Source organism: Schistocerca americana, chromosome 3, assembly GCF_021461395.2.
Source record: "Schistocerca americana isolate TAMUIC-IGC-003095 chromosome 3, iqSchAmer2.1, whole genome shotgun sequence".
Classification (NCBI taxonomy): Eukaryota; Metazoa; Arthropoda; class Insecta; order Orthoptera; family Acrididae; genus Schistocerca; species Schistocerca americana.
The window spans coordinates 865,183,496-865,209,751 of record NC_060121.1 but is presented as its reverse complement, the minus strand read 5'-3'; the positions used below and the strand labels follow the sequence as shown (position 1 = coordinate 865,209,751).

General features: G+C 42.6%; 1 protein-coding gene across 1 annotated transcript in view; it reads right to left on the bottom strand.

The window, feature by feature from the left end:
* The window catches only part of LOC124607195 (pyruvate dehydrogenase E1 component subunit alpha, mitochondrial-like), a 141,837-nt gene that overhangs the window by 56,206 nt on the left and 59,375 nt on the right, over positions 1-26,256 (bottom strand). Inside the window, exons 3-4 of the mRNA XM_047139418.1 lie at positions 23,705-23,878; positions 5,834-6,052 (exon numbers count right to left, since the gene is read on the bottom strand). Coding sequence (XP_046995374.1) covers positions 5,834-6,052; positions 23,705-23,878 — 393 coding nt within the window. The remainder of the gene's footprint in view (positions 1-5,833; positions 6,053-23,704; positions 23,879-26,256) is intronic.

Genomic DNA, 26,256 nt, shown 5'->3' with positions numbered 1-26,256 from the left:
TTTTAGATATTGATACATCTGTGGATTCATCTATTAGTACACTGTATTTTTGGTTACCTGTATCTTCAACCAATTATTGTGTAAAATATTGAGCCAAAACTTCAGTTATAATGTTAGTGCACTTTGTACGATGTAATTGTATGTTTTTAGCGCCCTCATCATCGGAAAATAAAGAAAGGACGCCTCCCTCTCTGCTTGCTATTCTAACTGTAGTTTTCGGAACAATTTTCACAAGTAAGGTGGTTTGTGTTTTTTCAATCAATTTTTTGTTTATGCTTAATAGTTTTCGAATGCTTTCTAATATCACACAATTTAGCATAAAACTCTGTTGCACATATTTGACATCTTGCCTTGGATAAGTCTCCAACGACTGGTTTCAGCCATCCATTGAATTCAGATTCTGCTTCCCACGCATCCTGATATTTTTTAGCGTACTGCTTCTTCTTCTGCGTTAAATCCATTATGTAAGCCACCACAACATAGGTTTCACCAATTTATAATCACTGAAAATACATTAAAACTCAGGCGAACTAGAGGTCATGAAACAATCTACTAACTCGGTAACACGATATCAGTCCTATTGTTCACTGTTTAAAACGTAATAATGTCTGAGATACCCCCACCGAATGGTTTTTGCGTTACCACTGTCATGTGTTAATAATTCGACTGCGAGTTAACATTTCGAAAAATTAGAGGTTGCTGGAGAGAAATGTATTTTATTAAACTTTTACGTATGTTTTTTGTCAATTCGAAAAATAAAAGGAATTCAAAAGTTGAAGAATTGTAGATCGATACGCTATCGACGATAACAGGCTAGTGACTAATGAATAATGAATTATTATATAGTCAAGGTTTTCTTACTCTGTAGGCAATTCCCACATTCAGGTTTACTAAATGCTGAACAATGCTACATGAACTGCTAAAAACTTAATTTGACTTAGTAAATCTAAAACAAAGTCAGTGTAGTACCCATCCTATAGTTAAAATCTTAGTTTTGTTAATGAAAATACTGGCCCAAAATAGTTTTGATTTGTACTTCAAAAGTCGTCAGTACTCCAAAAGTCGCCAGATAAGTCGCTAAATAATTTTTGTCGCTAAAAAGTTTTTTTTGTTGCTAAGACGAAGGCAAAAGTCGCCATTTCTAGCGACAAAGTCGCTAAATTGGCAACACTGCTCCTAGCCTGTGACGTCACTAGAACATCAGCTAATAACAGAGCGTTTTCGATCACGTGACCAGAGCTTGATATTTCATGATTTTTAAGCTTTAATTACATGAAAATAACAGGTATTTTGCGAGAATATAGACCGCAAATGCTATTTATATGTTATAATCAATCAGAATAACAACAATCCAACCATATTTTCAACATAGGCAAACAGCCTGTTGTTCCTAAATCCGAGCCATAAACGGCTAGTATCTTCAAAACATTCGCTTTTGAAGCAAAAGTAATTGCATTTACAAAAATATCCCTGTATTAGAAAGTCGAGCGAAGTGTAAGAATGGGTGATTCATTAGAACCCATAAAATATTTTAAGCATCACGGAAAGGGCCTACGGTAATAACAACAGAAATATGTGCTTCTCACACACGAAATATTCATCTGAATAAGCTGCAAATCAACACATATTCGAAAGTATTTCCTCAGAAACAAACTAGTTTATGTCATTGAATCAGTGTGATTCGGCTGTTTTTAAATGTATTTTACTATCATTCATGTCTCTTGGTAATTTAATAATGCATGTAACGCAAAACTGTAAAACTATTTCGTTCATGAAGTTTAAAATAACTGAAAACAATCGTCATCCTTACGACGCTTGTGACTGCTTTCTCACCGCTTTTAGCAGTAGTATCGCTCCATCTGCCAAATGGTAACAACTTTTGCACCAGAGAGTGTCGTGACTGTATATGTTAGGCTGTGACTGTACTTGAAATATATTAGCTTCCGCTCCACGTCAAATGACATCCCATGAGATTCCATCAAACGCGGAAGAATACATAGGGAAATGTGTACATCAGGTTTAGTCTTATGATGAAGGCAGTGACAGCAGCTGGTGTTAATTTGCGGCAGCGTGGTGGAGGGGACGTAGACAGTTGTGGGGAGAATGTTCAGTCGGGTGACAGTAGGATTGTCGATATTTTTAAAATTAGCGGTAATCTGATATATTTATACTGAAAAAATATCATTATTGCCCCCGATATACCTATAAAGTATCGATATATCGACGGAAAAAAGTATCGATGTAACGGCCTATAAAAACATCGGTTGCACATTGTAAATATACTGCCGGTTTTAGAGCTGTGTATTTAAGTATTGATTTATTCTTAGATATTCTGGACATCAACAAGCTATCAGCCTGTTTATCCCCGTTAGAGCAAGAATTGAAAGGAAAATGATCCATGTGAACGCTTGGTTACAACCACTTTGCTAACAATGGTAACTGCATGTAAGTGGCACAATAAAAGGCGTCCAATTCGATTCCGTCACATTTCGGATTTGTCTGCAACACTTCTTGTTGGCTGCCCTGTTTTTTTCATTTCTGAAAACGCCAGTGACCTAGCTGTTGTAGTGTGAAAATTGCGTGGTGAAGTTTCCGTAATTTGTTGTAATAATTCTGCCAGATTGGTGGGTCCTATTGCGTTTTCTTCCGACGTCCTACGCTCTGTGTTTTCGCCCAAGTGTTGGTTCGCAACCGATTGCATTGAACTGTGCTGTGACACGTTTCTGCTCGCATTCCTTGTACTCTGTGGTGAGGGAGCTCTGATTACTTGTACTATGGGTTCTACGTATTCAAGACGCAAGTTACAATCCACATCGACTGTCTCTCTACTTTCCTGCTCCTCTGCCGTATGCTGACTAATGTTTTCTATGCCTTGACGTACATTATCCTCGTTATGGTGCTTTATATGTCCTATTTCTCGCGATACTGCATCGTCTGTTGTACTGTCCTCTATTCTCTGTCCATTTTCATGCTGGGTCTCTACCTCAATTCGGTCAAGGTCTCGATTTGCCATTGCTAATCTTTCCGAATCCCTTATTTTCTGTTTTAAAAGCAATTCACGCACCCTACTTCGAGTCAACATGCGCTCATACGATCTCACGCGTTTCATAAACTTTTTGTTCACACGACTTGACACTTAATTCACTTACTTGTTGGGTCAGAACCAACTTGTCAACGATGTATCCGCCACCTGTGAGCTTGCATTGGAGAAAAAACTTAATTCTTACAATTTTTAAAATTCATGACTTAATTATGCTATTGTTTCTGCTAGAATGTCACACTTTTTATTGAATACTTTATTACTGTCTATCGCTGCAGCTACTGTTTTCAACTATTTATGCCTTTCAAAAAAAAATTTTTTTATTACGAAAAATTTTTAACAGGATATCTTTCTGACCTAGTTAGGCATGTGGTCGACATTCAATCATGGTACTTTACCATCCTGGAAGGGTCGCCATTTTCTAACATTCTGCGTGGTGTCTGTTTGTTCTATATCGTGTCTCCCTACCACTTTCGCACAATGACGCTCTGAGCGTGTTTTTTAGGGAATTGACTAGTTTGAACCTGGGACCTGTTGCTGGTAAGGAGACGCCAGACCACACATGACATGTAGAGTTCAGAAGTGTTCAGTGAGACTAGCGATGATATAACTAAATACTCAATGATTTCAGCGTCAGCTCCACTGCACTCCCTGTAAAAGAATCTTAATACTAACTAAATTTAGTGGAAGAGGTTCAAGGCTTTCCTATTTTTAGTTAGCTGGTAAAATAACGTCGAAAAAGCAGTTAAGTTTACCATTGGAAATTTTATTCTACTCACAAAACATTGTTTATAAATTGCACTATTGATAAAAGGAAATGTTTTAATATAGGATGGTAAAAACCAACTGCGTTCAACAAAAATGTGAACGAATATTCCCTGAATGGGTTTCCAAGTTGTACAATGGATCGAAGGATGACCTATGCCATATCACATCTAGAATCTAGGTTTAAATTAAGTTTCACAAAAGAGAAAACTATCAAAATGGTCTACAGTGACCCTCAATTATCTTTAATTACTTATCTAACTTGTCGTAAATTACAGTGGCTGATGTGGCTTCTCAATAACTATATAACAGAAAAATCACCGCGTTTCAGATTTTTACTTCAAGTGGCAAATGTGAACACCATGAGCTTTAATTGACGATCGACACTAGTATTATGCAAAAAGGGGGTGTTGTGTCGGTATCTGGGCCGACACCGTAAAGTTGAGATGGCTGAAAATGCACGCTAGACTAACGCAGACGGGCGTGAAGTACTGGAACAGGCTACGTTATTAATGTTAAGAAGAAAAGTACGTAGCTTGATTAATACTTATCTTTAATATCATTGTGGTACATCGATCTTGACGATACACAGGAGACTTGAAGTACAATCACTGTATGGCTAATGGCGCCTTGCTAGTTCGTAGCCATTAACTTAGCTGATGGCTATTCTGTCTCTCGGCTAATGAGAGAGAAAGGCTTCGTACATCTGGTCGGTAACTAGGTTCTCGTACAACTGGGGCGAGTGCTCTCTCGTATCACGAGACCTGCCTTGGTGGTGGCGCTAGGTCTGCGATTACACAGTGGCGACACGCGGGTCCGACATGTACTAAATGGACCGCGGCCGATTTAAGCTACCACCTAGCAAGTGTGGTGTCTGGCGGTGACACCACAGGGGGTGTAGCAGATGAGACTTCTGAAGTTCTGAGTGAAGCTTTATGCACTGTTATGCGGCATCGGGTGCGTTCATTACCTTGTCAGTGTTTGTCAGGGGGCGGCGGGCAGCACAGCTCCCCTCACCTCGCCGTCTCGGAAGCAACTCTCCCCTAACTTCTCCTTACTACAATTTACCGAAGTTGGTTTAAAAAAACTATCTCGCTGTGTTTTCATCTGATCAATCAGGGTCTCAATGTTAACCTTAAGCTCCGCCTACAAAAATTCTGTCTATCCAATGAGAAACGTTATACTTTTCGTGGTGGGGCAATGTTTTTAAAGTTTACAACGTAACAGAGACGCGAAAAAGTCTCACGCTAAAACTTGCGGCTGGGGTAGCCCTTTTTGTGTTATCGTAAGATCTATACTGTTCTTCTGGAGGGCTATAGCTTTTAACATGGGCTGGGGGGTGGTCCTAGCGGTTAGCTGGATACGTGGGTGTCCGACCCTTATCGTAGGGCCTTCTAACTTAACACGGTTCTGCTCTCGGCTTCTGTTCTCGTTTCTCCCCACGGAACTGCGTCTGTCTCACGGTGGGAAGGTATGACATGCATTTAGGCATTCTTGTGTTAGTCTGTGGTATTCCATTTGCTCACTCGTTACTCGTATTACTTTGGTTAATTTAATGTCACGATTTATTCGGAGCTATGTGACATACTACTGGATTTGCTTATCATGTCAGGGTTTTCATGGAAGGTGTTGGATTTGCCTGACACCTTACATGCTTCACATCGGAAATCTTGTTATTCTATTCACACCGCCACTTCCCAGCGCAATCGGACTTCTTCTTTGTGCCACCTATAACTGGCTTTACACAGTCGAAGAGAAAGACTGGACTCGATGTAAGCTCAAAAAATAGTAAGACTCCTTCAAGCAGCGAAAGCAAAATTACGTTCTACTACAGTTTCAAAAGAACAATTTAAAACATTTACCGAAAATTGGGTAAAAAATAAAATATAAATTAAAAATATCGGCACCCGGTATTGCCATTTCGAAATGGGTACACTGTGGAATATCGCCAATATTTATCGATGTTTTTAGGAAAATATCAATATATCAATCTTTCATCAACAGCAGTAGTTAAGACGAGCGACCGACCTGTGCGCCGACGATGCCGTTGCCGCCGTAGAAGTTGTGGGCGTACATGTGCATGGAGCCGCCCTTGCCGCGCGCGCAGCCCGAGCGCCGGCCCGTCAGCTCGGCCAACACCCCCAGCGGCGGCACTCCCATCAGGTAGGTCCAGCCGTGCACGCGGTACGCCGAGATGACTGAGTCCTGCGGCCGCATCACACACCGCATGCCGACCGCCACCGCCTCCTGCAACAGTGCCGCCGAACGCATTGTAATCACTCTGAAAGTGGAGCCCCTCCAGAGGTCTAATCAAAAGCATCCGGACATCTATTAGTGGACATTATTATGGAATTTGTCCACCATTAGCTTTTACGACGGCTGGAGCTCAGCTACCAACACTTTAATAGAGGTCTCTCAGTGCCTGTGGAGGAATGGTAGCCACTCTTCCTCGGAAGCCAAAACCAGAGAAGGTAGTGATGTTGACCACTGGGATACGGAGTGAAGTCGATGTTCTGCTTGATCCCAAACGTGTTCCACTGGGTTTAGGTCAGAACTCTGAGCAGGGCAGTCTATTTCAGGACTATTATTTGCCATAAACCATCGTCTCACAGATACTGGTGTGAAGTATACTCTCTGCTTCCACTGGGTTTAGGTCAGGACTCTGACAGGGCAGTCTATTTCAGGAATATTACTGGCCATAAATAATCGTCTCACACATACTGGAGCGAAGTCGACGTTCTACTTCATTATTAATCCCATTAAAGAAGTCAAGAAGAAAAAGGAATTTGAGCTCTTTTAGTTATAGGTGCCAAACAATTAATATAGTCACAGAGGTGTTCCATTGGGTTTACGTCAGGACTCTGAACAGGGCAGTCTATTTCAGGAATATATTGGCCTTAAACCATTGTCTCACAGATAAAGGAGCGAAGTCGACGTTCTGCTTCATCCCAGAGGTGTTCCATTGCGTTTTGGGCCAGGGCTCGTAAAAGGGCAGTCTATTTCAGGAATATATTGGCCATAAACCACTGTCTTACAGGTATTGGAGCGAAGTCGATGTTCTCCTTCATCCCAGAGGTGTTCCATTGGGTTTAGGTCAGGACTCTGAACAGTGCAGTCTATTTCAGGAATATTACTGGTCATAAGCCATCGTCTCACAGATACTGGAGCGCATTCGACGTTCTGATGCATCCCAAAGGTGTTCCATTGGGCTTAGGTCAGAACTCTGAGAGGGGCAGTTTATTATAGGAATATTATTGGCCATAAACCATTGTGTCAAAGATACTGGAGCGAAGTCGAAGTTCTGCTTCATCCCAAAGGGGTTTAGATCAGGACTCTACGGAGGGCAGGCTATTTCAGTACTATTGTCGGACATAAACCATTGTCTCAAGGATACTGGGGCGAATTCGACATGGTGCTTCATCCCAAATGTTTTCCACTGGGTTTAGGTCAGGACTCTGAGCAGGGCAGCCTATGTCAGGAATATTATTGGCTTTATCCCACTTTCTCACAGGTATGGGAGGTAAGTCGACGTTCTGCTTCATCCCAAAGGTGTTTCACTGGGTTTAAGTAATGATTCTGAGCAGGGCAGTCTATTTCAGGAATACTATTGGCCATAATCTATTCTCTCATAGATATTGGAGCGAAGTCGACGTTCTGCTTAATCCCAGAGGCGTTCCACTGGGTTTAGGTCAGGACTCTGAACAGGGCAGTCTATTTCAGGAATATATTGGCTATAAACCATTGTCTCAAAGTTATTGGAGCGAAGAGGACGTTCTACTTCATCCCAGAGGTTTTCCATTGGGTTTAGGTCGGGACTCTGGACAGGGCAGCCCACTTCAGGAATATTACTGACAATAAACCATCGTCTCATAGATACTGCTTTAAGACAGGGTGCATTGTCATACTGATGTAATCATTATCTTGGAACTGTTCCTATACCACACACAATACATTAAAATGTATTTATATCCTTCGCATTTAGCATTTTCTTAAGCACACTGAGTGTATCATACCCTAACAACGAAAAACATGTCCCTATTGTAACGTCATCTCCTCTGTTATATTGCTAGAGAAGGCCGAAATGCACGCTATAAGCTCACGCGGCTGGCGTGAGGTATGCTTCAGTAGATACATAGCAAAGGATAAATGGCGCCTTGCTAGGTCGTAGCCACTGACTTAGCTGAAGGCTATGCTATCTATATTCTCGGCAAATGAGAGAGTCTCCGTCCGTGTAGTCGCTAGCAAAGTCGTCCGTACAACTGGGGCGAGTGCTAGTAAGTCTCTCGAGACCTGCCGTGTGGTGGCGCTCGGTCTGCGATCACTGACAGCGGCAACACGCGGGTCCGACATGTACTAATGGACCGCGGCCGATTTAAAGCTACCACCTAGCAAGTGTGGTGTCTGGCGGTGACACCACATCCTCTGTACTTCGCTGTTGGCAGTAAAAATGCTGGCAGCTAGAGTTCCCTGGTGTTCGTCAAACCCTAATCCTCTCAGCACACATCCACAGGGTATGGCGTGATTCATCACCCGAAACTACTCGTTTCTAGTCGTCCACTTTCTAGTGATATCACTTTTTGCACCACTTTACGCATCGCTGAGCACTGAATACAGAAATCTGTGTCTTTTATTGTGCTAGCTGGACTGCTGATTGCATTTTAGAGCTCACAAGTGATCCCTTCTCATGATTTCATACGTTTTTTTCAGCCACCGTTCGCAATGCTCGATGGTCCCTCTCCGTTTTCGTAGATGAGTTCTTCCTGGTCTTAGTTTAGGTGTCGTTGTTCCCTTGCGTTTCCACTTCTCAATCACACCACCAACATTCGACTTGAACGGCTTTAGAAAGTATGAAATGTCTCTGATGGATCTATAACTCAGGTGATATCCAAGGATTCAATGTTATTGAGCTCCTCTGACCGACTCAGTCTCCTGTTAATGTTTCTCTAATAGCCCTGCCTCCTTTTATACTGGGGGGGGGTGTCTGCCTCTGGTGACATCTAGTGGTCACTTACACAGTACATAAAGGTGTCCACACACTTTTCATCAGATAGCGTACAGCGCTACGTCAAACCTCTCTTCGACATTGTCGCCAAATTTTATTATTAATCAGTTACCACAGAAAATAATATTGATAGAAACTATTAAATATGACAAGTCAAAATTTGCTAGAGGAGAAATACGAAGCTGAAGAAGTATGCATGATTATGAGACAAACAGACGCCACCTACATGGAAATTAAAGACGGGTTTTCTTAAAAGAGAATCGTTTCTATGACTATAAACAGCTCAGATGGCAAGCCAGTTCAAAGCAAAGAAGGGATACACAGAACTTTGTAATGCGGGCAGCTGCAGCCGTTAACCTTCATGTTGAATGGAAGTAAAATGAACCTCAAGACATAAGTAGACATAAGTATGGGTGGTTTCTTTATTGTCATAACCGCTTTCGCTGTATTAAAACCGCATCCAAGCGAGAAAACAGTGTTACAATAGCGCATCAAGACGCCCCCAACTTTCGCATTCAAAAATCAAACCCATGAAGCGGGGAGGTCGTCAAAATAAGTAAAACAGAAATACACACCTGGCCGCCTTCCGTGCTATACCCTCGCAACCAGCACAGGTACGCAATGTGGAGTCGTAAAATCTTTGACAGTCAGTAGTGGAAAGCTGCGGTGTGGAGCAGACGGCATTCGTTCAGTGTACGAAGTGATGCATGGACGCACTTTTGGAACTATGTGAGTCGCAGATTTATTACGAGCAAGAATGATGACTCAGAACAATGGTCGGATAGCATATGAACGTGGAAAAGGTTTTGAAATGAAGTACAAGCTGTTACTTGATGAGGTAATAAGTTTAATATTTTTTTTTGGACTTGTATTGTTGGTCCACTTCACCCGCGTTACAGTCGACTTTTTGATAATTATTCTATTGATTGATTTTCTGTGTTAATTTACTGTACCATGGAAGTTATTAGACTAAACGTATTTTCATATTAGAGTCTATAATTGTTTACTTTGATACGTTCCTTCCTAACTGAAATTTCAATAACTAAAGGTTGAGTAATGTGTTTCATTGGCATTCTGTGTCAAGATTATGAACCCAATTTCCCTGGACCAACTGTAGTTACCTTTTAGCAATATTTTTTAGCTGTTGCGGTGTCTTGCTGTGTTGCTGTTCCTGCCAGTATTTCATTTTGCAGGCGAGATTTGTAATACGCGATTGTTTCGTTTCCTTTGCGCAATGTAGGTTCTGTCAGTTTCTTTATTTTACCAGTGCCTTATGTCAGTGGAGAAATTTTCATGTGTTTCAGATTTCATTGTTATGCAGGTCGACATTACAGTTTGGCTTGTTCTTGATGCAGTTACGTTTTTTTTTTTTTTTTGCTTTTTTTTTTTCAAACAGTTCGCACTGACCAAGTCTACTGAGCGTGAAATAATTGGTTTGGTTATTTATTTGTTTATGAATAAGATCGGTTTTCACACACACACACACACACACACACACACACACACACACAGGATTCTTTTCAATTTCATATAAGAGATATGGCTTTGAGCTCAGTAGCACATTTAGGTTGTTAGTCCACATTCCCAGGCTTGTATGTGCGATAACATACACACAAGTAAAGGCTACTCACTTACAGTGCTTCGCCACATTACTTACTGTGTGCTGTATGTACTCTAGTATTATAGTGGGATTTAACATGCTGGTTTATGGCATGATGCTTGGTAACAGATATGATTTGTCATACATCTTATTAATAATGTCACATTGTATCTGAGGGTGGTCCATTTTACACTAAAACTAGTTGTCCAATACGGTAACAAAATCTCGTAATGTGGAAAGCTAAAAAGAGAAATGAATATGTAAAACAGCTACATAACGGAAATAAACTTGAAGAAAATATTAACGGAAGGGAAGAGGAAGTAGACGAACATGAAATGGAAGCTACGACAGTACGAGAGAAATCTGAGAGACTGCTGTAGGACCTAAGTCAAATCAAGACGTAGACGTCATTCCCTCAGAATTATTGATTTCCCTGGGGGAAAACCGACACGACAAAACTATTCAACCTGGTGTGCAAGATACATTTTGTGATCAAAAGTATCTGGACATCCGTATATAATGCGGAACTGACCACCAAATGTCACCAGAGCGAGACCTGCTCGTGTAAAAGGAGGCGGGTAGTGGTGTGTTGCCAGCATACAAGCATTAACAGCTGAACGGATCGGCCAGGATAGCTCAGCAGCTTTGAACGTCGACTAGTCACTGGATGTCATCTGAGTGACGAATCCATCAACGACATTTCAACCCTTCTAAAGCTGCCCACATCGATCGTTGGTGATGTGACTGTGTAGTGGAATCGCAGATGAACAACCATGGATAATCCACTACCAGGCAGACATCATATACTGCTGGACAGGGAGCGTCCGGCATTGTAGAGGATAATTAGCGAAAGAAATACCTTAAAATCTTACGAGCAGTCCTGCTATCATAATGACTCAGCGTAAGGAGCAAAAAAAAATGGGTTACAAGAGTTTAGTGGCTCGTCATTAGCCTCACATTTATGTTGTGAGTTCTAACCGACACTTGAGATGGCACTGGACAGTGGATGAGTGGAAACGAATGATTTTGAGTGGAGAGCCACGCTACACAGTGTGGTAATCCGATGGAAAGGTTTAGGTTTGGCGAATGTCTAGGGAACGTTACCTGCTACACACGTGTAGTGCCAACAGTGGTGTTACCGTATATCTGTGTTTTTCGTGGTTAGCGTGTGATCCTCTTATTACACTACATGCGGATGGATATAAACACATTTTGCAGCGTTGTGTACTGCGTACAATAGAGGAATGGTTCAGAAACGATGATTATATTAGCATCAGAATGGAGCCAGTTGTAAAGCAGTATCTGTGAGACAATGGTTTGTGGACAATGACATTCCTAAAGTGGACTGGCGTGCCCGCAGCTCAGAGCTGAACCCAATGGAACACCTTTGGGAAGCCACGGAATGTCGACTTCCCTCCGGAACCCAGCGCGCAACATCACTACCGTCTCTGGTTTCGGCTCTTGGTGAAGAATGGGCTGCTATTCCTCCAGAGACATTCAGACACCTTACTGAAAGTGTCCCAAGCAAAGTTCTACCTGTTATAAAGCTGTATGGTGGACAAATCCCAAAACGTCTCCATTAATAGGTGTACGAATATTTTTGATCATGTGGTTTTTTCTAAAAAAAATGGTTCAAATGGCTCTGGGCACTATGCGACTTAACTTCTGAGGTCATCAGTCGCCTAGAACTTAGAACTAATTAAACCTAACTAACCTAAGGACATCACATACATCCATGCCCGAGGCAGGATTCGAACCTGCGACCGTAGCGGACGGTCGGTTCCAGACTGTAGCGCCCAGAACCGCACGGCCACTCTGGCCGGCGGTTTTTTCTAAAACGAGCGACATACCCTCTCATGCTTTAAGAAGAGTATACTACACTACTGGTCATTAAAATTGCTACACCACGAAGATGACGTGCTACAGACGCGAAATTTAGCAGACAGGAAGAAGATGCTGTGATATGCAAATGATTAGCTTTTCAGAGCATTCACACAAGGTTGCCCCTGTGGCGACACCTACAACGTGCTGACATGAGGAAAGTTTCCAGCCGATTTCTCATACACAAACAGCAGTTGACCGGCGTTGCCTGGTGAAACGTTGTTGTGATGCATCGCGTAAGGAGGAGAAATGCTTGACATCACGTTTCCGACTTTAATAAAGGTCGGATTGTAGCCTATCGCAATTGCGGTTTATCGTATCGCGACATTGCTGCTCGCGTTTGTCGAGATCCAATGACTGTTAGCAGAATATGGAATAGGTGTGTTCAGGAGGGTAATACGGAACGCCGTGCGGGATCCCAACGGCCTCGTATCACTAGCAGTCGTGATGACAGGCATCTTATCCGCATGGCTGTAACGGATCGTGCAGCCACGTCTCGATCCCTGAGCCAACAGATGGGGACGGCTGCAAGGCAACAACCATCTGCACGAACAGTTCGACGACGTTTGCAGCAGCATGGACTATCAGCTGGGAGACCATGACTGCGGTTACCCTTGACGCTGCATCACAGACAGGAGCGCCTGCGACAGTGAACGACGAACCTGGGTGCATGAATGGCAAAACGTCATTTTTCCGGGTGAATCCAGGTTCTGTTTACAGCATCAAAAATGGTTCAAATGGCTCTGAGCGCTATGGGACTCAACTGCTGAGGTCATTAGTCCCCTAGAACTTAGAACTAGTTAAACCTAACTAACCTAAGGACATCACAAACATCCATGCCCGAGGCAGGATTCGAACCTGCGACCGTAGCGGTCTCGCGGTTCCAGACTGCAGCGCCTTTAACCGCACGGCCACTTCGGCCGGCTTACAGCATCAAGATGGTCGCATCCGTGTTTGGCGACATCGCGGTGAACGCACATTGGAAGCGTGTATTCGTCATCGCCATACTGGTGTATCACCTTGCGTGATGATATGGGGTGCCATTGGTTACACGCCTCGGTCATCTCTTGTTCGCATTGACGGCACTTTGAACAGTGGACGTTACCTTTAAGATGTGTTACGACCCGTGGCTCTACCCTTCATTCGATCCCTGCGAAACCCTACATTTCAGCAGGATAATGCACGACCGCATGTTGCAGGTCCTGTACGGGCCTTTCTGGATTCAGAAAATGTTCGACTGCTACCCTGGCCAGCACATTCTCCAGATCTCTCACCAGTGGAAAACGTCTGGTCAATGGTGGCCGAGCAAATGGCTCGTCACAATACGCCAGTCACTACTTTTGATGAACTGTGGTATCGTGTTGAAGCTGCATGGACAGCTGTACCTGTACACGACATCCAAGTCCTGTTTGACTCAATGCCCAGGCGTATCAAGGCCGTTATTACGGCCAGAGGTGGTTGTTCTGGGTCCTGATTTCTCAGGATCTATGCACCCAAACTGCGTGAAAATGTAATCACACGTCAGTTCTAGTATAATACACTCCTGGAAATTGAAATAAGAACACCGTGAATTCATTGTCCCAGGAAGGGGAAACTTTATTGACACATTCCTGGGGTCAGATACATCACATGATCACACTGACAGAACCACAGGCACATAGACACAGGCAACAGAGCATGCACAATGTCGGCACTAGTACAGTGTATATCCACCTTTCGCAGCAATGCAGGCTGCTATTCTCCCATGGAGACGATCGTAGAGATGCTGGATGTAGTCCTGCGGAACGGCTTGCCATGCCATTTCCACCTGGCGCCTCAGTTGGACCAGCGCTCGTGCTGGACGTGCAGACCGCGTGAGACGACGCTTTATCCTGTCCCAAACATGCTCAATGGGGGACAGATCCGGAGATCTTGCTGGCCAGGGTAGTTGACTTACACCTTCTAGAGCACGTTGGGTGGCACGGGATACATGCGGACGTGCATTGTCCTGTTGGAACAGCAAGTTCCCTTGCCGGTCTAGGAATGGTAGAACGATGGGTTCGATGACGGTTTGGATGTACCGTGCACTATTCAGTGTCCCCTCGACGATCACCAGTGGTGCACGGCCAGTGTAGGAGATCGCTCCCCACACCATGATGCCGGGTGTTGGCCCTGTGTGCCTCGGTCGTATGCAGTCCTGATTGTGGCGCTCACCTGCACGGCGCCAAACACGCATACGACCATCATTGGCACCAAGGCAGAAGCGACTCTCATCGCTGAAGACGACACGTCTCCATTCGTCCCTCCATTCACGCCTGTCGCAACACCACTGGAGGCGGGCTGCACGATGTTGGGGCGTGAGCGGAAGACGGCCTAACGGTGTGCGGGACCGTAGCCCAGCTTCATGGAGACGGTTGCGAATGGTCCTCGCCGATACCCCAGGAGCAACAGTGTCCCTAATTTGCTGGGAAGTGGCGGTGCGGTCCCCTAAGGCACTGCGTAGGATCCTACGGTCTTGGCGTGCATCCGTGCGTCGCTGCGGTCCGGTCCCAGGTCGACGGGCACGTGCACCTTCCGCCGACCACTGGCGACAACATCGATGTACTGTGGAGACCTCACGCCCCACGTGTTGAGCAATTCGGCGGTACGTCCACCCGGCCTCCCGAATGCCACTATACGCCCTCGCTCAAAGTCCGTCAACTGCACATACGGTTCACGTCCACGCTGTCGCGGCATGCTACCAGTGTTAAAGACTGCGATGGAGCTCCGTATGCCACGGCAAACTGGCTGACACTGACGGCGGCGGTGCACAAATGCTGCGCAGCTAGCGCCATTCGACGGCCAACACCGCGGTTCCTGGTGTGTCCGCTGTGCCGTGCGTGTGATCATTGCTTGTACAGCCCTCTTGCAGTGTCCGGAGCAAGTATGGTGGGTCTGACACACCGGTGTCAATGTGTTCTTTTTTCCATTTCCAGGAGTGTATATTTGTCCAGTGAATACCCGTTTATCATCTTGGGGTAGCAATTTTAATGGCCAGTAGTTTAATTCCAAAGCCAAAGAAATCAATGCTGACATATGTGAATATTACAGCATCAATTATTTAGTAAATCATGATTGAAAAATACTTACACGAATTATTTACAGAAGAATCGAAAAACTAGTAGAAGCCGACGTCGTGAAAGATCAGTTTGGGTTCTCGAGAAACGTAGGAAGACGCGAAACAATACTGAGCCTATGACTTAGAAGGCTGGTAAAAAAAGGCAAGGTTCCCCAAGATGGTATGTAGGCCCTTTGCTGTTCCTTATCTATAAAAAGATTTATGTGATAATCTGAGCAGCTGTCTTGCGTTGTTTGCAGATGATGCTGTCGTTTATCGACTAGTAAAGTCATCGGAAGATCAGAACAAATCGTAAGACGATTTATAAAAGAAATCTGTGTGGTGTAAAAATTGACAATTGGCACTAAATGTTGAAGAGTGTGAGGTCATCCACATAAGTGCTAAAATGAATCCGTTAATCTTCGGTTACACGATAAATCAATCAAATCTAAAGGCCGTAAATTCAACTAGGAATTACAATTACGAACAACTTAAATTGCAAGGAACACATAGAAAATGATGTGAGGAAGGCTAACCAAAGACTGCGTTTTATTGGCAGGACACTTAGAAAATGTGACAGATGCATTAGAGAGACTGCCTACACTACGCTGCTACGCCCTTTTTTTGAATACTGCTGCACTGGGTGGCATTATTTCCAGATAGGAAGGACGGGGTGCATCGAGAAAATTCATAGAAACGCGGCACGTTTTTACTATCGCGAAGCGGGATAGAGACTGTCACGAACGTGATACAGAATTTGGGATGGACACCATAACATAGGCGTTTTTCGTTGCGGCAGAATCTTTTCACGAAATTTCAATCATCAGTATTATACTCCGAACGCGAAAATATTTTGTTGACGCCGACCTACACGGGGTGAAACGATCTTCATAATACAATAAGGGAAATCAGAGCTCTCGCGGAAAGATACCCGTGTTCGTCTTTTATGCGCGCTGTGCGAGATTGGAACAATAGAGAATTATTGCGAAGGAGGTTCGATGAACCCCCTGCCAGGCACTTATATGTGATTTGCAGAGTATCCATGTTGATGTAGATGAGATGTAGATGCACGTATATTGATTTTTTTAGACACAGAGAAAGCTTTTGACAGTGTTGACTGGAATACAGCCATTGAAATTCTGAAGGTATAAGGGGTAAAATACAGGAAGCGAAAGGTTAGAAACCCTGTATACAAGTTCTATAGAAATACCAGTTATAAGAGTCGAAGGGCACGAAGGAGAAGCAGTGGTTGAGAAGGAAGTGAGACAGGATTGTAACTCATCCACGATGTTATCCAATCTGTATATAGAGCAAGCAGTAAAGATAACCAAAGAATATTTTGGAGAAGGAATTAAAATCAAGGAGAAGAGATAATAACCTTGAGGTTTGCCGATGGCATTGTAAATAATTCTGTCAGAGACAGCAAAGGACTTGAAAGAACAGAGGAACGGAATGGACACTGTCTTAAAAACAAGGATGTAAGATAAAAATCAACAAAAACAAGTATAGTGGGGTATAGGTGAACTCAGTCCAGCGATGTTGAGAGAATTACATCAGCAAATCTTACATGGATTTTACTTTTTGGGAAGGTGACGATGGCTGAAGTAGAGAGAATATAAAATGTAAACTAGCAATAGCAAGAAAAGCGTTTCTGAAGAACGAAAATTTGTTATTATCAATTGTAAAGTTAAGTGTTGGAAAGTTTTTCTAGGTGTATTTGTCTACAATGTAGACTCGTATGGAAGTGTAACGTGGACGATAAAGATGGTTCATATGGCTCTGAGCACTATGGGATTTAACATCTGAGGTCATCAGTCCCTTAGAACTACTTAAACCTAACTAACCTAAAGACATCACACATATCCATGCCCGAGGCGGGATTCGAACCTGCGACCGTAGCAGTCGCGCGGTTCCAGACTGAAGCGCCTAGAATCGCTCGGCCACAAAGCCGGCGACGATAAGAGTTCTGGCAAAAAAAGAACATACGCTTTTGAAATGAGATACTACAAAAGAATCCTGAAGCATAAATGTGTCTATCGTGTAACTAATGAGGAGTTACTGAATCGAAGTGGGAAGAAAAGAAAATTTTATGGCACAACTGTACTAAAAGAAGGGATCGTTTGACAGGACACATTCTGAGCCATCGAGTAGTCGACCATCTGATAATGGAGGGAAGTGTTGGTTGTGTGGGTGAAGGGGGGGGGGATGTAAAAATTGTAGAGGTATCGTAAAGATTGACTACAGTAAGCACATTCAGATGGGTGTAGGCTGCAGTAGTTACGGAGAGGTGAAGAGGCTTGCGCAGGATAGAGTAGTGTGGAGAGCTGCATCAAAGCTCTCTTTGAACTGAAGACCACCACATTGACAACAACAACACCCATTATTCGTTTGAGGTTAGCCTAATTGTCAGATTTGAGAGAAAACAATGAGGTTTGTCAATTACTCAGAGACGCCAAAGAACGGCGAAGAGCAGTTAAGCGCAATGCACAGTGTCTTCAAAACAGATTACAAGATGAATATGAACAAAGGTAAAAAGTGGTAATGGAATATAGTCCAACTGTGGGAATTAGGTTAGAAAGTGTGACACTGCGAGTAGTAGATGAGAGGAAATATGTCAACATAGTCGTAGTGGAACTACTGACGGCCGTGGGAGAGCCAGTCCTGACAAAACTCTACCATCTGGTGAGCAAGATGTATGAAACAGGCGAAATACCCTCAGACTTCAAGAAGAATATAATAATTCCAATCCCGAAGAAAGCAGGTGTTGACAGATGTGAAAATTACCGAACTATCAGCTTAATAAGTCACAGCTGCATAATACTAACACGATTTCTTTACAGACGAATGGAAAAACTAGTAGAAGCCAACCTCGGGGAAGATCAGTTTGGATTCCGTAGAAACACTGGAACACGTGAGGCAATACTGACCTTACGACTTATCTTAGAAGAAAGATTAAGGAAAGGCAAACCTACGTTTCTAGCATTTGTAGACTTAGAGAAAGCTTTTGACAATGTTGACTGGAATACTCTCTTTCAAATTCTAAAGGTGGCAGGGGTAAAATACAGGGAGCGAAAGGCTATTTACAATTTGTACAGAAACCAGATGGCAGTTATAAGAGTCGAGGGACATGAAAGGGAAGCAGTGGTTGGGAAGGGAGTAAGACAGGGTTGTAGCCTCTCCCCGATGTTGTTCAATCTGTATATTGAGCAAGCAGTAAAGGAAACAAAAGAAAAATTCGGAGTAGGTATTAAAATTCATGGAGAAGAAATAAAAACTTTGAGGTTCGCCGATGACATTGTAATTCTGTCAGAGACAGCAAAGGACTTGGAAGAGCAGTTGAATGGAATGGACAGTGTCTTGAAAGGAGGATATAAGATGAACATCAACAAAAGCAAAACAAGGATAATGGAATGTAGTCTAATTAAGTCGGGTGATGCTGAGGGAATTAGATTAGGAAATGAGGCACTTAAAGTAGTAAAGGAGTTTTGCTATTTGGGGAGCAAAATAACTGATGATGGTCGAAGTAGAGAGGATATAAAATGTAGGCTGGCAATGGCAAGGAAAGCGTTTCTGAAGAAGAGAAATTTGTTAACATCCAGTATTGATTTAAGTGTCAGGAAGTCATTTCTGAAAGTATTCGTATGGAGTGTAGCCATGTATGGAAGTGAAACATGGACGATAAATAGTTTGCACAAGAAGAGAATAGAAGCTTTCGAAATGTGGTGCTACAGAAGAATGCTGAAGATTTGATGGGTAGATCACATAACTAATGAGGAAGTATTGAGTAGGATTGGGGAGAAGAGAAGTTTGTGGCACAACTTGACCAGAAGAAGGGATCGGTTGGTAGGACATGTTCTGAGGTATCAAGGGATCACCAATTTAGTATTGGAGGGCAGCGTGGAGGATAAAAATCGTAGAGGGAGACCAAGAGATGAATACACTAAGCAGATTCAGAAGGATGTAGGTTGCAGTAGGTACTGGGAGATGAAAAAGCTTGCACAGGATAGAGTAGCATGGAGAGCTGCATCAAACCAGTTTCAGGACTGAAGACCACAACAACAACAGTCGTTATTATAGATCAGAAATAGCAAACGAGGAGACAGAAAAATATTAAAACAAAATTTGACGCTGTACGTGTTCGCAATACCACCATGTGATCGCCTGCGATATTATAAGGAAAATAATTTTCGTCTCCAGGTGCTGTAAATGGAAGTTAAAAATCGGAGTACTACAAATGTTATACTGAAAGTAACCCAGAAAGCTATATTGATTCCTGCTTTAACATAAATTTTCTGGATATGGAGCTTGTAGAGGGACGTCCTCCTCCAGCATTACCTTTCCTCAACACTAGTTGTCGACACCAGTATTATTTTTCGAATTTTGGACAGGTCAGTATAAACTCAGCTGCTTTTCTGGAAACTTTCATATAATTTTTATACACAATGTGTTGTATTTCAAGCTGAAATTTATGAAAAGGAATTACCTTATTTTCGATGTTACAATCGATAAGTACTAGCTCTGAAGGTATAGTTAAATTTTTTTTTGAAACATTTGAAATGAAGAATTATTTGGCACACTTAAAATTTCTATTATTAATTACGCCATCTAGTACTGTTTAATATGTTTATTTCTGGACTCATTTATGAAATAATAATCGAAATTAATAGAAATTCATTTATCAAGGAAACTTGTAAACCCTTTGGAATACTGTTATTTCGGCTGAGTGAGATAGTAGTAAGCATGCCTCTGATGTGATCGGACGTAGTTTTATAATTTCGGCTTTGTTTTATGTGAAAATTCGAAAGACTGTATGATACACTAAAATGTGTAACAAAAAAATTCTGCAACAATAATCTTCAAATTTATTTAGATCAATTCAACCATGAGGACCTAAAATGTCAGAATTTAAGCTTTAAGAATAAGACCCCTAGACAAGAAGAACTGGAGCCGACTCTACACGAAAAGCTAAGTATACTAGAAAGTTTATTGTAATCTTCGCTCCTCTCAAATTTTTCATAAAAGACTTTGCTTATTATGGACAATAGCTGGAATCAGGAAGGAGGGGGGAGATTACAAGCTGCGTCATATCGTAAAGTAAAAATCACTGAATGATATCGACATTTCGGCAAGGTTACAGCAGCCTTTATCTAAGTCTATTCGAGTATTTTGTTGTCTAGGCGTATTTCGTCGTGACTCAACTACCGAGCTGCCGGTCACTGCCCGTCATCAGAGCCCAACTGGCCTCATAAACAATGTGAAACGCGAGCGTTACCATCGAGTAAAGCCGGCTGCGCGACCCATGGCTCACGAGAGCAAAAAGGGCCACACCGCATTCGCCGATGACTACCTGTCATGGTCCATTCTCTAAGGAACAGTTTACAGCAGCAGATCACCATTCCCTCCACGACAGGAAATCAGTTACAACATAGTTTCCGTGGTTGAGAAAACATGATTTTCTGACTGCTTTAATGCGTCTCGACGTGTTTTCCTCTCCTGTGCCAACCTCTTCATTTCGAAGCAGCATTTGCTCACTACGCACTCAATTACTTCCTGGATATATCCCCATCTCTGTCTTGCCCTACAGTTTTTGCTCTCTGCGGTCACCTCAAGTACCATGGAATTCATTCCTCGGTGTTTTACCACATGCCCTGTCATCCTATCCCTTCTTGTAACTATTGTCTTCCATACGTTCCTTTCCTTTCCGATTCTGTAGAAAATCTCATTTCTCATTTTTTTTCAATTAGCTTAGTTCTTATCGTCCTCCTGTAGAAGACATCTCAAACGCTTCGACTGTCATCTTTTCCGGTCTCTTAAACCAGGTCAGAATTGTCTAGTATCAGATGAAGGAGAATGGAAAAGAAAATTCAGGATCTGTTAGATGACATTCAGATCGGCTTTCAAAAAGGTAAGGGCACCAGAGGGACAGTTCTGACGTTGCAGCTGATGATGGAAGCGAGACTGAGAGAAAAATCAAGACACGTTCGTATGATTTGTTGGCTTGGAGAAAACGCTCGACAATGTGAAATTTTGCAAGCTGTTCGCAATTATGAGAAGAATAGGAGTAAACTGTAGGTGAAGACGGGTAACTTACAGTATATACACGAACCAGAAGGGAATATGTTCAAGAAAAGGAGCTACAGTTGTTGTACATTTTTTATTAAAAGCGCGACTGATTTCGTAAATCAATTTGCATCATCTGGTGTAAATCTGAATAAAAAGAAGAAAAAGACCGTAAACAGTATTACGCAAAGACCGTATCACAGTGATAAAAAGTTTCCGCAAGACTGAATACTTACATTGCAGTGTTCAAGCCACTTTTACAGGCCGATCCTAATTCTTTCTTTAAAATTTGGGAAATTTCACAAGAAAAAAGAGATAGTTATGGACTAAAACGCGGCAATGAAACTGGAACCTGTGAAGAAATGGGATGAGAGAAAATATTATAAAAAAGCGGCAATGAAACTGGAACCTGTGAACAAATGGGATGAGAGAAAAGTTTATAAAAAAGCATCGGAAAGAGGGGGAAAGACGAAGTATAGAGTAAACAGTTGAAGCCGCGCCGAGACGGAACGCCTCACTCTGACAGGATATCAAAACAAATAACTGAGGACGTAGCTTGCAAGTGCTATTCTGAGATGAAGAGGTTGGCACAGGAGGCCAATTCGTGGCGGACCGCATCAAATCATCCAGAAGACTGGCGACAAAAATAAAGAAAAGCATATTCGTCGTAACTCAAGTAACATACACAAGTAACGGGTGTCCGAGAAGGAAGGACGAATTTTGAATTTTGCGGTATTTTGTCATATGACGGTTGGCAGGAGTGGTTTTCTCATGTTTGTTACATGCGATCATTCCCATTAGTAGCGTGATAGCTTTTGTATGGCGAGCATTGTTGTTTGATGTTTATCTGCATCATGGAACAGATGAAAACTGAGCAACATATCAAAGTGAGAATAAATTAATACGAAAACGGTGCAAGTTCCAAGACAACCGTCCGTGAATTGCGCGTGACACTCGGACATAATGCTGCTCCAACCGAATCACCAGTTCGGAAGTTGATCCGGAAGTTTGAGACCACTTTTGTTTCAAACGTTAAGAAAACAGGACTACTGCTTTCCGTACAAAAAAAATGGTTCAAATGGCTCTGACCACTATTGGACTTAACATCCATGGTCATCAGTCCCCTAGAACTTAGAACTACTTAAACCTAACTAACCTAAGGACAGTACACAACACCCAGCCATCACGAGGCAGAGAAAATCCCTGACCCCGCCGGGAATCGAACCCGGGAACCCGGGCGTGGGAAGCGAGAACGCTACCGCACGACAACGAGATGCGGGCTGTTTCCGTACACAAGAAAACATTGCTGTCGTGCGTGATAATGAGGCCACGCCCCAGAAAAGCGGTTCGCCGATGAACTCAACAACTGGATTTATCGCCAAGTTCACTGAATGAAACCCTTTCAAATGATCTGAAAATACATGTGTACAAGATTCACCTTTCACGAGACTTGGAGCCTGCAGTTCATGGAAAGAGACATCGATTTGTTCAATGCGCCTTGACTCGACAAGCGGAGAATGCGAACCTCACAAAAGAATTTTTCTCAGATGAGGCGCACTTCCACCGCAGTGGGTACAACAGTAAGCAGAATTGCAGAATTTGGGGTAACGAAAATCCGCTAGTGACTGGATGATGAGATGCATCCACAACGCACGACTGTGTGGTGCGGCTTCTGGGCAGGAGGAGTGATCGGCCCGTACTTTTTTTGAAAATGATGAGGGAGCTGCCGTCACTGTGAACGGCGACCGTTACCGAAACGTGCTTCCTGATTGGTTTTCCCCTCTTATTGATGAAAATGACGATTTTTGCTATCAACATTATGGTGCGATATGTCACACATCCCGAAACATTTTCTCAACTGAATGTAAAATTTCCTCAAAAAATTATCTCTTTACGTGGCAACAAGAAATGGCCTGCCAGATCATGCGATCTTACTTCTTGTGACAATTTTGTGGGGATTTATGAAGTCAAAAGTGTATGTGAACAAACCACAAACGGTACACCAATTGAGGAATGAAATAATTAAAGGGGTTATTAACGGCATCCCACCAGATTTTTGTGAACGTGTCATCAAGAACTTCAATGAACCAACCCACTGCTCGTGCCGCACGGCCTTCAGTAGTCATACGGAAGATATAATTTTCCATACATAAATGGGAGAAGCTACTTAATGTGTTTGTAAAAAAATTACGTTTTCAATAAATTGTTCTATGGCACTTTAATATTCGTCCCTTCTTCCCGGACTTCTGGGAACGGCGGCCAGTGACGAGTTGTCCTGACCTGTCCAGAGTAGAGGTGGCAGAACCCCCGGATGATCTTCTCCTTGTAGAGGTTGCCGGCAGCGGTCTCGAGGCGTCGGATTGTCTGCATCTGCTCGAAGTACTGCAGCGCATCTTCCCTCGTCAGCTTCACACTGGTGGACGGGCCCTGGTCCAGCCGGTGCAGCCGGCATTCCTGTGACAAGAAGAGCTATGCGTCACTCACCGCGGAGGCACCACGCACAGGAATATAAGCGACACTCTGGCTGTAATCTGGAAGTCCAAGGAATCCGAAATGCTGTTTATTTACGTAATAGACCACTCAGTCAACCTGTTCAATGGTATTTCTTATCAGAAGGTGAAAAGTTGGACAGTGCTGACCCTAAACAAGAAAGAAATTATGTATTGTCATGCCTTTCCAGATTTAAGCAAATACCACCACCAATGACAGGAAATGTTGCTATTTCGTCTCTGTACACATAGACTTTCACTTTTTAAAGTGAAGTATTCACAAAGTTCAACAGAAATTTTGAATAGCTTGTTAACTCATGCTGTGGTTTTTGTAGTTTCTGTACTTTATAATATGACTGCTATCCTTCTACAATTTGTCATCTGGAACCATAGTTTTCCCGATAACGAAAACTTATTTACTTCGAAAATCACTCCTGGGATTTTAAATTGTTGTGAATTATTTTACTCTGTGCGAAAGACTGCGTGTCCATATATATATATATATATATATATATATATATATATATATATATATATATGTGTGTGTGTGTGTGTGTGTGTGTGTGTATGTATGTCTTCACTGGACAGGTACGTCAATGTCTCGCCATTTACAAGATACGAAAACGAGATGGTGTTACCTTATTCGCTCACACACACATACACGCAACACACGCACAGACGCAACACACGCACAGACACCCACACACCCACCCACCCACACAAACACAAACACATACACACACACACACACACACACACACACACACACACACACAGAGAGAGAGAGAGAGAGGAAGGGGGAGAGAGAGAGATGCAGCCTACTGTGAAAACTAGATTCAAGACTCCCACCCAGGGCACAATCAACTGTCCGCCATCTCCTTTTCGTATCTTGTAAAAATGGAGACAGTGTAAGTTACTAGTACAGTTTCAAAGTGAAGACAATGTGCAAACCTGTAAAAGTAGGTATCACCAACTGCATACACCTAAAAAAACACACACATGGACATAGAACCTTTCACGTAGTGTGATGTAATGTTAATCACAACCGTTTGACACAACAGACGTAGTTTTCAATGTAAATAAGTTTTCTGTATTAGTTTCTTTATCGTTGCAGATAACAAACTCTCAAGGAATAACACCTATACTGCAAAGTGCAGAAAGCTGCAAAACTACAGCATATGTTAACAAGGTATTAAAAGATTTCTGTTTCAGTTTGTGAATACTTCCGAAACTGAAATTTTATGTCTACAAATAACAAAAAGTAATTTTTCTGTTGTTTGGTAGAAATCAAATAAAAACCCACTGAAGTTGCTGTAACTTCAGCGAAACACGTCTGGTTAAAAAGAAGAAAAAACTGTGTTTACTCAAGGAGGAATCCATCGATAAATAAATTTGCTTGTTACGTATACATGTGTACAGTGCGCAGTTACAACGTTTTCATTCTGACCTCAAAAGAGTAAACTTACCTATGTAATTCTTTGTTTGTTTGTTTGTTTTGTGGTAATGACTGCCGACCTGGTACACACTGAAATCCCTGTGCCTCAGTGCCATAGCACACCACTGGAAAACCCAAAACAAAATGGTGCAGCCCATCCATAAGGTAGAGAGTCGGGCTTCAGTGAGACTGCGCGGCAGCAGTTTTGCGTCTGGGATGTGATACATCAACTAATGTGAAGTGTGGTGTGCAGAATTCGAATCCACCTTTCAAAATGTTCTAGCTGTAAGTTTTTTGAGTTTTTAAGGATTTACGTTGTTTATATTCTGTATTTCGATGTTTACTGTTCGTTTACCAAGGTTGAAACTTTAATAGTGGCAACTATTTATTTACACCTCGTACAAAATAAATACTTGTTTCAAAGTTTTACTGACCTTCAGAGTAGTCACCAGCATTGTGTATAACCCGTTGCAGGGATGTGGAAGTCTTAGGATACTCTTAGCAGTGCCAGTTGTGTTGACAGTTCGAGCGGCGCGGTCTATTGCCCGACGAATTTATAGCCGTTCTGAAGCGAATGCCGTGAACTGTTTCCTTCGGTTCAGAAATCGAGTTGAACTCACGAGGTATTAAGTCAGGGGAGTGCAGTAGTTGGTATAACACTTAGCAGCCCCATCAGTCAAAAAAATCAGTAACAGCTTGCACTGTACGTGCTTGAACATTGTGCTACAAAATGATGGTCAGGTCCTGCAGAAAGTGTTATCACTTCTGTCTCTAAGATGGTCGTTGGTTGTGTTCCAAAAATGAACAGCCGACAACAGACAGCATTATTTTAAGGGGACGACGAGTTATAACATCTAAAAGAATTAGTACTGAGATTATTATGCACTAGTTGTCGAAAATGTGTGATG